This window comes from Berghia stephanieae, chromosome 3, assembly GCF_034508935.2.
Source record: "Berghia stephanieae isolate SIO BIC M18660-M18661 chromosome 3, UCSD_Bste_1.3, whole genome shotgun sequence".
Classification (NCBI taxonomy): Eukaryota; Metazoa; Mollusca; class Gastropoda; order Nudibranchia; family Aeolidiidae; genus Berghia; species Berghia stephanieae.
Window position 1 is genome coordinate 2,671,336 of NC_088362.1, and position 13,816 is coordinate 2,685,151.

General features: G+C 35.5%; 1 protein-coding gene across 1 annotated transcript in view; it reads right to left on the reverse strand.

Moving 5' to 3' along the window:
- Positions 1 to 270: 270 nt before the first annotated feature.
- The window catches only part of LOC144967022 (synaptotagmin-6-like), a gene marked incomplete in the record, with an annotated part of 95,400 nt that continues 81,854 nt past the window's right edge, over positions 271 to 13,816 (reverse strand). Inside the window, 3 exon segments of the mRNA XM_078903765.1 lie at positions 271 to 895; positions 11,162 to 11,282; positions 13,309 to 13,449. Coding sequence (XP_078759891.1) covers positions 585 to 895; positions 11,162 to 11,282; positions 13,309 to 13,449 — 573 coding nt within the window.

Consider the following 13,816-nt stretch of genomic DNA (forward strand, 5'->3'; position numbering starts at 1 on the left):
ACATTTGAAGAGTACATGGGAGAAAGCACAGATTTTCATTTTTGACATTTTTGTAACTGTCCCCTTTGAGTGATGTCTGGGGTGCAAACGTTCCTCTTATAAATAGAACAGCGAAAAACTGCGACAATAACTCTTAAATTCTACACACGCCAATTTGCACGCAAAATCCTCCGATTGTATAGGGAATGAGATTAGCGGAAGAGTAGCGTCCCTTGATTGGACGTCACCCATAGTCTGTGACGTCACCGGCGGAAAAGTTATTGAGCGAGAACGTCATGTTGGTTGTGCGCATGCGTCTCTCGTCCTCGCTTCCGCAACCAACGTGACGTTCTCTCTCTAATAACTTTTCCGCCGGTGACGTCACAGACTATGGGTGACGTCCAATCAAGGGACGCTAATCTCTTCCGCTAATCTCATTCCCTATATTAATACTTTAGATCCAATGCAAGGTTACAAGAAATACCTAACACAATTTAATCTATGTAGGCATTAACCTTACTTTCAACGTAATCATAATCCAGCCCCATGGCGTAACTTTTCCATGCGATTTTAATTTTCTTTTAAATATAGAAAAACCAATTATTTTATTTTCGTAGAACATGCCATCTGGCCACAGCTTTTCTCTGATTCGTCATCATTTCTTTCCAATGAGTTTGGTCTCCACGCGACTGCGTCTCTCCATCATGAACATAACATCTGCCCAAGACTTCACCTTGACCCAAGAGGTCGTGGTCAACAACGTTGACCTCTAAGCTGACTTTTGGAAGGACTTCTGCGGGAACGTTGAAGACTAAGGCTTCGTTCCAGACAGGCGAGATGGATGCACGCCGAACAGAGGTTTTCTTTTTCTTGATTTTCTTACCATCCACCATTAGGCATACTCGAACGAAGGGATCTGCAGAAAAAAATGAGATTTATTTGAATTTATATTGAAATATGAATTCATGAACAATATCTAAGATCTAGGTCTCAAATAAGAATTTATCCCATTTAAAATAAATTGTTATATTTCTTTTAACCTCTCCTTACCACTTGCTGCAAAATCGTCACATTTGTTAGAGTACAATATACATTTTTCTTATTTAGATTTATTCTGTACATCACAAAGTTTGAAGAATGATCTTTGTTTAATTAATAAGAATATAAAGTTGTTTTGTAAAGAGATTGTTTGAGTTTAAAAAATCAATTTTTCTGCTAGTTAAGCCTGTAATTTGGGGAAAATACTGAAAATGCTCGGTAAGGAAAGAGTTTAAATTGAGTTGTTTTTGTTGTTTGTTTTATTTTGAAGTTTGCCAGACGTTCCGGGGTTCAAACCTAAATATGGGATTTTTGTAGTAGTCCGTGTGAGGTTCGCATTTTGTATTTTTTTAACCCTCTCCTTACCAACCATAGGGAAATCGTCACATTCGTTACGATCCAATCAGCACTTTTATCATTCAGATTTCCTTTGTAAACCACACAATTTAATGAAAAAGTATTTTATTTTAGCTATAAAAACGTGACACTGTATTGTAGAGTTCATTTTTGATGATCAATATTATGCTTAGAATGTATTTGTTCTGCTTGAGTAAGAAAAATCTATTTGGTGGATGCAAAAATTCGGTGAAAATTCAGAAAATGGCTGGTAAGGAGAGAGTTAAGGGGATATTATTTTCTCTTTCTACTTTTTATATATTATTTTTTCTCTTTCTATTTATTCTACAAACAAGATGACGTTTTAGAAATAAATAAAAAAGATAAATTAAAAAATGGAGATGAACAGCAGCGGAAGTGATGGAAGAGAAGAAGGGAAAGAGTAGGCTAAGAAATGAAAAAGAAGAACAAGAAGAAGAAAAAAGGAGATGAAGACGAAGAAGAAAAAAGGAGATGAAGAAGAAGAAGAAGAAGAAGAAGAAGAAGAAGAAGAAGAAGGAGGAGGAGGAGGAGGAGGAGGAGGAGGAGGAGGAGGAGGAGGAGGAGGAGGAGGAGGAGGAGAAGAAAAAGAAGAAAAAGAAGAAGAAAAAAGAAGAAGAAAAGAAGAAAAAGAAGAAGAAAAAAGAAGAAGAAAAAAGAAGAAGAAAAAAAGAAGAAGAAGAAGAAGAAGAAAGAAAGAAAAAGAAGAAGAAGAAGAAAGAAGAAGAAGAAGAAAGAAGAAGAAGAAGAAAGAAGAAAGAAGAAAGAGAAGAAGAAGAAAGAAGAAGAAGAAAGAAGAAAGAAGAAAGAAGAAAGAAGAAAGAAGAAAGAAGAAAGAAGAAAGAAGAAAGAAGAAGAAGAAAAGAAGAAAGAAGAAAGAAGAAGAAGAAAGAAGAAAGAAGAAAGAAGAAGAAGAAGAAGAAGAAAAGAAGAAAGAAGAAAGAAGAAGAAGAAGAAAAAGAGAAGAAGAAGAAGAAAGAAGAAGAAGAAGAAGAAAAGAAGAGGAGAAGAAGAGAAGAGGGGGAAGGGAGTGATTTCAAAGGAGGTGAGAAAAAGGGAATAGAAAGAGGCATAAAGGGAGAAGAAGAAAAAGATGAGAGAAGAATACAAAAGCTTTTGTGCCCATAAAACCTGACAGTTTTTAAGGATATCGTAATTTAAATACACAATTGTTATCATAACTCTAAACATATTTAATGTAAAATTATTATTATTGCTGCTCTTTCAGATCGCCATCATCATCCATCGTGGCTTGTACTCTTGAGCACGTTGCCGGTCAGCTGTCTCCACGAATCACGATCCTCTGCGGTGCGCATGAAATCTGTGTTGCTTTTAAAATCACATTTGGCCATTCTTAGGTTCTTTAGATAAGTCATTCTTTGTCTTCCTCTAGCTCTCTTTCCGATATGGTTTAGAAAAAGCAAGATAGGGACATTTCATCATGGGGAAAGCTTTCAATTTTTTTGTTGCTAAAATTGGAAAAGAACAATTCAAAATTGGAACCAAAATCCCCCATCATACTCAAGGTACTGATTAATTCCCATAAAAAGTCATTCTGATTGCTAGTATTGTCAAAAATATTTAGTCTTCATGCACTGTCAACGATTAAACTTTAAGATTTGTTTAACCCTCTCGTTACCACCACCTATTGGAAAATCGTCTCTTTTCTCATCCAGATTTCATTTATTTTTGCTATAGCTATAAAAACTTGACATTCTGTAATAGAGTTCATATTGTCGAACAATTTTATGTACAGAATGTCCTTGTTGATTTTCTGTTTGAGTAAGAAAAGTCTGTTTTTGGTGTTGGGTGGGTGTGAAGTTTTGGGGAAAATTCTGAAAAAGGCTGGTAAGGAGAAGGTTAACATGTAGTGTGCACTTGTTACATTTGACACCAGAATAATCGGACATATAGAAAACGTTGATATTTACTACAACATCGTTGGCGTCCTTGAAGGATATTATAAATAATAATGTGAAATTGAATGTAAGCTTCAATTTAATTACAAAAACAGATCAAATGAACGTTTCGGGTTTCCCCTTTATCAATAAAACAGGATGATTGAATAATCTTAACTACGCCACTACCACATCATCTCATTCATCTGTGGTGTTTCAATCATCCTGTTTTGTTGATAAAGGGGAAACCCGAAACATTCATTTGATCTGTTTTTGTAATTAAATTGAAGCTTACATTCAACTTCACGTTATTATTAATTTCTTCGAGCTTCGAGCAGCGACATTTACACTTAAAGGATGTTATGATTTTTTAAAAATATTGGACTTAACACATAACACCCCAATTCCAGCTCTTGTAAAATAATGATATTTAGCAACAAGAATTATTGCCCAGCAAAGAATACATGTTTGTCCTTTCAATCCCTCACTGTATTAGCTTAACAACTGGATTCAATATTCTGATGTCACGTCGTCTAGCAACGAGCAGCTTGGTTCTTGTCATGGTCTCAAGTGAGTAAAGAGCTATTCGACTATGCATAAAGATATATGTAGAATGAGGCCCCAGAATTTACTAGTTACTATAAATGAAAAACAATTAACGATTTGTTTACAATGAAATAATAATAATGATGAAGTTTAATTAAAAGAGATAAACAGTGATCGTGGCAGTTACAAATAGAGATATGAATATTTTACGTAACTTATGATAATATGTCAGGTTCATAAGTTTACGTTTCCAGGCAGTTGATGGGCTTGGATGATCTATTCCTCTGATAACGGGATTGGACTCGTAAAATTCCACTTCCAGGCAATTGGTAAGAGGTTATAGTGTAGTACAGCGGGCTTGGGTTTGATCCTTGAAGATTATACAATCAAAGTTAAAAGCTCCGGCGTCTTAATGGTGTAGATATAATATCTACAAAGTCCCAAAAGATAAAAATCTTACAATATATATATAGGAATAGAGTGACTGGCCGTCCGGCATAGATTGTGGAGAGAAAGTGAGTGTCAAATGTTAGACCTATCAGCTTTTATAATAAGTGGCTACGTGACAGAATGTAGAACGAAAAGTATTCACTAATTAGAAATTAATTCGAGGGAAGGCTATAAAAGGAAAGACGATCTAATATTAGAAGGTAAAGTTTATCTAAGCCTACCGAAATATAACTGGAGTGAGATGAATTCAGTTCTTAATAAAATAAAATTTAATAAGATAATTGTGAACAATCTTTACTGTGACACCCCCCACCCACGTTTAAAATATACTCTTTAACCATTATGGAAAGATAGATTTTACAAACGGAAGTAAATTTACTATCATGATACTCTAGCATTAATCCATTGTTATGATTTGTGCTACAATTAAATTATTTATTAACTAGACATGGAAATGTTTATATTAACGTAGGTATATGAATGGGTGACAATAACAATGAAAGATTGTGATTACAAATCATTGTGATGAACAACATGATGGCAATGTGATTACAAATCACTGTGATAAACAATAGTGATGGCAATGAAGCATGATTTAAGTCGATGATATGAAGGTAATTTACTGAATGAAATGAATGAAAATGTAAATGGAATATTGACATTTCAATTATTAATCATAAATGAGTGAAAATTCATAACAATGATAGATAAAGAGAAGATTTCCCAAATCATGAATGGGTATGGTATATATATCCAAACAATACTCAATGTTACATTAAGTTGGGTCATCATGTTTCCAAATAAAATTATCGAAATTGTGCGTTCTGATTTGGCATAGTTTGCGAGGTAACTAACAGTATGCATGGGAGGTTAAGTTATACCCTTCTCACGTGTTTATACTAATCGAGAAAGTAGGTCGGCGTGAATATTTTCACAGCCTGGTATGTGAGAGATACTGAAAGTGTAATTTTGCAAAAATAGACTCCACCTTAGTACTCTACTATTATTCATTTTGTTATTTCTTATGTACGTGAGTGGTTTATGGTCCGTTTCGACCACAAACTCTTTTAGCAGTAGATATCTACTGAATGTCTTTAAAGCAAAGACGATGGCCAGTCCTTCACGCTCTATTACAGAGTATCGTGATTCTCTGTCCAATAATTTTCTGCTTGCATATAAGCAAGGCATTAGAGTTCCCTCATGTTCCTGTAATAGTACACCTGCGATGCCCTTATCAGACGCGTCAGTTCTTACAACAAATTCTTTTGACATGTCGGGTAATTTAAGAATTGGTTCTGAACAGAGTAATGCCTTTAATTGGTTAAAGCTATTCTGACACACGTCCAAACAATTTTGTTCGGTGACCCATTCTTTGTCAGATTTGTTAGCGGTGTCGCGATGTGCGCGAAGTTGTAAATGTATTTCCTGTAAAAATTTAGGAGCCCAAGTACTTTGCGTACTTCTTTTTTTGTCTTAGGTGGTTGCAATTGTGCGATTTTTGTTTGTTTTTCTGTCTCGGGTGTCTGTGTCCCATGACCAACGGTATGATTAATCCTGCATTTGAAGCTTCGATATTAGTAAACATAGGTTGCGACACTGTGTCTCTATCAAAATACTTTTTTAGCGTATTTGCATGGAATGTCTTTGTTGTGTTGTTAATTTTAATCTCGTAATTAACATTAGATTTTACTGCTGTTATTTTGAATGGTCCTTTCCATGTAGCTAAAAGTTTACTCGAGTCATCGGGTAAGAGTATTAGTACTTTGTCACCAATCTCAAATTTTCTTGATTTGCTTTTGCGATCAGAGTATTCCTTGTATTTCTCTGCTTTTTTAGTGACGGATTCCTGTGCTAGCTTACATGTATCCTCTATTCTGTCTTTCAGGTTTCTTACATATTCGTAAGCAAACATAATTTCGTTATTGTCCTCCTCATTCCCTTTACAAATGTTGGCTACTATATTGATCGGGCCGCGAGGTGATCGTCCATACATCAACTCAAATGGGGAGTAGCCTGTAGATTCTTGGGGTATTTCTCTATATGCAAATAGGATTGCTGGTAAGTATCTGTCCCAATCATCTGGTTTTTCTGCTGACACTTTTCTTAACATATTCTTTAGAGTGCCATTAAATCTTTCACAAAGACCATTTGCTTGGGGTGGTAGGGAGTTGTGAATGAGTGTTGGATTCCCATGAGTTTCATGGTTTCATGCATCATATGTGATGTAAATTGGGGTCCATTGTCCGACAGTATCTTATTTGGTATGCCTATTCTAGTAAAAATTGTCATCAATGCTTCAGCTATGTGATCCGATGTAGTTGATTTCAATGCTATCGCTTCTGGCCACCTGGTTGCGTAATCGACTAGTGTTAGTATGTGTGTATGTTTTCTATCTGATTTTGTTAATGGGCCTATAATGTCAATTGCAACTTTTTGAAAAACTTTTTCAATAACTGGGGTTGTCTCTAATGGCAATCTCGGTATTCTGCCTTTTGCGACTCTTCTTTGGCATGTGTCACACGATTTCACATATTCTCGGACGTCTTTAGTAATTCCAGGCCATGTGAAATTCTCGGATATTCTCTTCAATGTGGAAGAGCTCCCAAGATGTCCAGAAGTTATTGAATCGTGCGCTATTCCAAGGATTTTGTTTCTGTAAATACTCGGCGTGACCAGTTGTTTAGCTATTTGTTTCTTTTCCTATGTAACCTGAACAGAATATCTTTTTCAATGATGTATTCAACTTTTGATTTCGTCCCTTTGTTTGCGATATTGAAAGTTAAAGTCGGGTCCTTTTTCTGTTCTTCAATGAACCTGTTCCTGTCAAATTGTTGTGGTTCTAGAGAAATAGTCATTGGCTTCTCTGTTGTCTTAGTCATCTTTCTTGTTTCTGCTAGACAAGCTGTTTCTTGGGTTAATGACCATTCTTTTACATCTGTTGGGTTGTCTTTAAGACCTTTTATATTGCCAACAATAACATCAGCGACGGGGTTGGGAAGTATACAGCATTCCACTATTCCTGTATAGTATGGGGTTTCTATGTACACATTAGCTGTTTCAAAGGTTTCGACTGTGCCACTGAATGTGATGCATTGTACCGTTTTTCCAGTTTTGTCTTCGTCATTGATCAAAGATGCTTTTATTCCTACTGTACTGCATCCTGTGTCTCTCAATATTTTGCAATCAGTTCCATTAGCTTTGCCTTCACAAAAAAATAGCGATCCTGATTTGTGAGTTTGTGTTAAAAGTGACATACCTTTCACGCAATACACATTTATATTTTCTCCTGACATTACTCGTGTCTGATTGTTTACACCTGTTTGGAGTGATGCATTTGCAGTTTCTTTTGGATATCCAACGATTTTGTAACATTTGTCTGCTGTGTGGCCTTTCATTCCACAATATTGACATTTGATTATAGGTTTGTTGGTTTTCTTATACTCAGTATTATTGTCAGTGCTATTTCTTGTTTTGTTTTGATAGGGTCGGCTATGGTCTCTATTGAACTGTTTGTTCCATGGTTTGTTACTATGGTCATCCTGTTTCACTTGCGTATTCCGAGTGATTGATCGGCTCGTTCTATTTGAGTACTGAACTTTAGGTGTACCTGGACTCTGAGCAGCGGCAGCGTAGTATGGTTCCTTCAATGTTCTGCTAAGGGGTGTCAATGGATGTGCGCTGTTAAAGTTTTCTGCGTAGATTTTTAATTTGTCCAAGTTTTCTGGCTTTCTCTCTTTAAAGAATGCGACTAAATCTGGGTTGCAAGCTTGATAGATTCGATTCTTCAGCATGAGATAGTAAAGGCCTGCAAAGTCGTCTTGTTTTACGTTTGCCAACTCAAGCCACCGATTTAGAAATTGAGTAATTCGGTTCACGAATGTATTAAAGTCTTCTCCACTTTCCGGTTTTGCAGTGTGAAACCTTTCCTGGTAACCATCTTCTGTTAATCTAAATCTTTTTAGTAGAGCGTCTTTAATTTTACCATAATCATCTGCATCTTCAGTTGTTAAGGTATAGAAAACTTTTAGCGGTTCTCCAGATAAGCAGTTAATCAAGGCTGTGGCCCATTTGCTTTCTGGCCAACGATAACCTTTAGCCTGAACTTCGAATCGGTGTAAGAAGGATTCTAAACAGTCTGAGCGTTCATCGTATGTTGGCATGCGTGGAAGTTTCACGAAAAATTCATCACTATTATTATGTTTTCTTTCATGACCGGTTTTTGTTTTTTCAATTTCTAGCATCATTTGGGTCCTTTTGGTTTCTTCTTCTGCTAAAGCTATTTGTCTTTTTAGTTCCCTTTCTTGGACTCTTTTCTCGTTCTTCTCTACGTATTCTTTCTTCATTTTCTTCTCTACGAATTCTTTCTTCGTGTTCTTTTTCTTCTCTACGAATTCTTTCTTCGTGTTCTTTTTCTTCTTTACGAATTCTTTCTTCATGTTCTTTTTCTTCTTTAACTTTCTCTTCGCACCATGAAAATATTCTTTCCTGGGGTATTTCTAAGTCCTTTGCGAGACTTAAGTATCTTTTATATGCTTCCATGTTGTAATAAATTAGTTACGATATTTTATATATATTATATTGACAGGATACTGTTACTGACTGTTTTATTTATTTACACTTACTGAATGAACTGTTCTATTTTTAGAAATCTCTCTCTCTCTTATTTCAACTTATTATGTATGTTGAATTTGATGCCTTTTATCGTTATATCTTATAAAGCAATGTGTCAATACAATGCGGAGTTATTATGGCTTGTGTCAATAACAATGTGTCAATCGCGTGTACTCTAAACTATGTTACTACGAAAAATGTATCACCAATGTGTGTGACTCGTCGTTAGTTTGTGTACAATTATTCGCAATGACGCTAATATACTAGAGTGTGATAACAATAATAGGATGCCAACATAATCCCAAGTTATCTATCACTAAATATAACACGACGGCTAGTAGACTCCTTTATTATTATTTAGTTTTTAAAGACTCACTTTTCAGAACATAATATATAAGTGGTTTTCGGTAACAGTAATATGCCAAAAATGCATTTAAAAACAAATCACTATGCAAAACAAATCACGATGTCTATAGTTACTATGTGATGCCCAACTCATGTAAAAGAGAATAATGAAGGATATATCTACCAACTCAGTTCGTGGCTGGGACCTCTCTCTTGTTCAATGGTTGTTCAACAATTGTAATTAGGCATTGAAGAGTGTTTAAAACAGTGATGTCTGAAATACAAAACAATAAAATATCGTAAGATTTACAATAGTTACAAAATGTGTTCACAACACTGATGATTGGATGACAGGTGAATGAATCGTTATGAATGTAAACATATTGAAAACAATTCATGAATGAGGCAAACAACAAAATGAAATGAGTGATATAATAACAAAGTGGACAAGGAATGAATGAATGAATGAAAAACTGAGTGAATAGATGAATGAATGAATGGATAATGTATGAATGAAAGAATGAAGGGAGGAATAAATGTATGAATGATTGGATAAATGAGTGAATAAACGAATGAATGGATGAATAATGAATGAATGAATGAATAAATGAATGAACAATGAATGAATGAATAATTTATAAATGAATAAATGAATGAAGAATGAATCAATAAAATGCTATTCAATTTGAATGAAAGAATGAATGGATAAATTGCTATTCCATTTAAATGAAGAAATGAAAAAGAAAAAAAAATTAATCCTGTAAATAGGGAGTTCAATTAAAATATGATCAAGTGGGGCAATTAAAGGTTTTACAATTTAAACTTTAAAGTTAGATGAAATAGATATATGTAACTAAATAAATTCAATTCTTTATATGTGTCCCCTCCAAAATGTCATGGTCTCAAGTGAGTAAAGAGCTACTCTACTATGCATAAAGATATATGTAGAATGAGGCCCCAGAATTTACTAGTTACTAATAAATGAAAAAACAATTAACGATTTGTTTTACAATGAAATAAAAATAATGATGAAGTTTAATTAAAAGAGATAAACAGTGATCGTGGCAGTTACAAATAGAGAATGAATATTTTACGTAACTTATGATAATATGTCAGGTTCATAAGTTTACGTTTCCAGGCAGTTGATGGGCTTGGATGATCTATTCCTCTGATAACGGGATTGGACTCGTAAAATTCCACTTCCAGGCAATTGGTAAGAGGTTATAGTGTAGTACAGCGGGCTTGGGTTTGATCCTTGAAGATTATACAATCAAAGTTAAAAGCTCCGCGTCTTAATGGTGTAGATATAATATCTACAAAGTCCCAAAAGATAAAAATCTTACAATATATATATAGGAATAGAGTGACTGGCCGTCCGGCATAGATTGTGGAGAGAAAGTGAGTGTCAAATGTTAGACCTATCAGCTTTTATAATAAGTGGCTACGTGACAGAATGTAGAACGAAAAGTATTCACTAATTAGAAATTAATTCGAGGGAAGGCTATAAAAGGAAGACGATCTAATATAAGAAGGTAAAGTTTATCTAAGCCTACCGAAATATAACTGAGTGAGATGAATTCAGTTCTTAATAAAATAAAATTTAATAAGATAATTGTGAACAATCTTTACTGTGACAGTTCTAAACAAAGAAAATTGGTAATTTTTATCCTTCATGTTGGCAAGAACTATTACACATGTCATGTGATCAAATATATAAAATTCAAAACATGATCAATTTATATTCCCCCCCCCCCCCCTTCTTCTGGATATGCTTTTATGCTCGTCGGAGAAATAATTCATAAGGGGGTCCGCCATTGTTCCGATAGTTTAGAGCCAGTTACTAGTTACCATGCGTCATTACGAGGGAAGTAACGTTACGACTGTTTGAAGAGTATTAAAGTCCCCATTTTCGGACTTACCTGCTGATGGCGATGCAGACGACAGCTTGATGTCCTTCGCCTTCATGATGACAACTGTCAGTCTTTCGGCTGTTGGGAGATAACTGAGAGAGACCAAAATTTGACCACATTCGCCAACAACCTGTTTTTAAAAAAAGATGATTAAAATGGTATCAAGAAATCAATAGGGGAATTAGTATGGCATTCAGACCAAATGTGACCCTTCGCCTCCAAACGGTATTAAGCCTGGTTGGTTAAGATGTTGAAAATTAATTATTGCCAGATGTATCAGACTTGTGTTGAGTTTATACGATTTATTGAGGAGAATGGATACCATATTTTAGGTTCAAATGCCAACATTTATATATTTGACCAGTTTTTACATTAAATTCGCTTTTAAGCATCTGGTTCGTTCCGACATAATACCGTTTTGACACATGTGTCACAAATATTATAACATCACAGAGACGTGTTTCTTTGGTAGATTTTATACGATTTTCACCAATATCGGGGATTATAATCACCCGATAGCGGAACAACAGACACAAGATCATTAGACACACTTACGAACACGCTAACTAACGAACGAATAGAACAGCTAGATTTAGAAACCACACATGAAATAACAACAATACATTCTAGACAACAGAACACAAAGTTCTCATCTCCTGCGTCCTGCCTAGTGGTCGAATTTTACAGAACATCAATTTAAATTGAGCTAAATGTGCTCAAAGCCCTTTACAAGGGGTCCCTGGTCAACAGCAACATTTAACATGTAGGACGGGACATGACGCCTGTTTGGCGATATTACAATTTTTGGGACAAAGACAACGCTGTTAACGGCCAGGTACTCATTTTGCACATGATGTGGTGAGAGAAATATGAGTAAAGAGCCTTTTCCCCAAGGCTCAACTTTGATCCGAGCGCGAGCTCGAACCCAGGACCTTCTGATCCGAAAGCGTGTGTCATACCACTTGACCACATAGCCGTAAAACTCATAACTTATTTTGTTTTTTGTTTTTTGGAATCATTCATATAAATAGATAAAGAAAGACAGTTATCAAACAGATAGAACTTATACATGATCCTCATACCCAAAGGACAGAGAAAAGAGAATCCCTATTTAGTTCTGTTGTGAATGAAAGTTATTGTATTCAAGTATCGTAACTTGTATCGTCCATCTGATGTAGTGTCGTTCACATCTAGAGTCTGTTCTAGTAACTACCTTGTTGAGAGTCATTCTGTATCCAACCGTTCTGTATTCAAGTATCGTATCTTGTATCGTCCATCTGATGTAGTGTCGTTCACAACTGGCGTCTGTTCTAGTAACTACCTTGTTGAGAGTCATTCTGTATCCAACCGTCATCCTGTACACATGTATCTTATGTTATGTTGTTTGATAAATGTTCTTTACTGTAACAATTGGTTTTGTTTGATTCATGGAATAAAACGTCTTATTAATTAATGATCTAAGAACACAACAAGTTCATGATACAAAATTATAGCCAAAACACCAAACAACAAACCTGAAACTCAATCTCTAAATTTGACAGCCCAAGGTCTATATGTGGCATTATAACCAGCAGAAAAACAGAACAACACACCAACTTCATTAGAGGTTTTTCAAGAGTCGTAAAGAAGGCAATCACACAAGCATATATTTCATTCTTCGACCAAGAAAAAGCTTCTGACAGGCGAGAGCATAATTTATACACGAACCACTAGAAAACAACAATTTGTACCCCTTTTCAGGAAATGGATAAAAATAATATTTTACAATCCCCCATTTGCGTGGACCATGCCATATTATCTGACTCGTTCGAGATTGGCCGGTTGAACGACAGGGCTGCCCGCTGATGGCTCTATTATACAGCATATGTTTAGAAACTGTCTTGAAAAAAAAATACGAGAAATCCAAAAAATAAAAGACATCACAGTCCCCGAAAAAATAAAATAAAAATTAAAATAAAATTCCTTTATCATCCCATAGGGGAAAATTTGTCTCTAGGGTCTATTCCAAGGAAGACTGAATAAACACAGGCGTCAGCCGCAGTGCAGAGCCGCAAATTGAGCTAGGGCGAGGTGGCTTGCTCAAGGCTCAAGGTAACTCCTTAGCCAAGCGCATCTATCTATATTGTTAAATTAAAAATGCAGAATACAGGATTTACTCGGTGCTGCTTCTGTACGTCACACCACATTTCCACGCTGTTGCTGACGTCAACCTGGGCCATGCTGATTTCTACGTCACCGAGAGTGGAGTGTCGGGAAAATTTATCATAGTCAAAAAGATTGAACACCAGTGTCTTCTCCTGGAATATATAAAATATACAATATCAAAGTAGGTACAATAAATAAATAAAAATAAATAAAAATGAGCTTTATATAGGGCAATATCCACTAAATTTGCTCAAAGCGCTTTACAAGGGGTCCCTGGTCAATAATTACATTTAACATTGAGACAAAACATGACGCCAGTTAGGCGATATTATAATTTTTTTCCGGACAGAGAACAACGCTGTTAACGGCCAGTACTCATTTTACACCTTAGTACGGTGAGAGAATGTGAGTAAAGAACCTTTTCCAAGACTCAACTATCGCCAAGCGCGAGCTCGAACCCAGGACCATTCCGGCCGAAAGCGAGTGTCATACCACTAACCACATAGCCGCACAAAAACA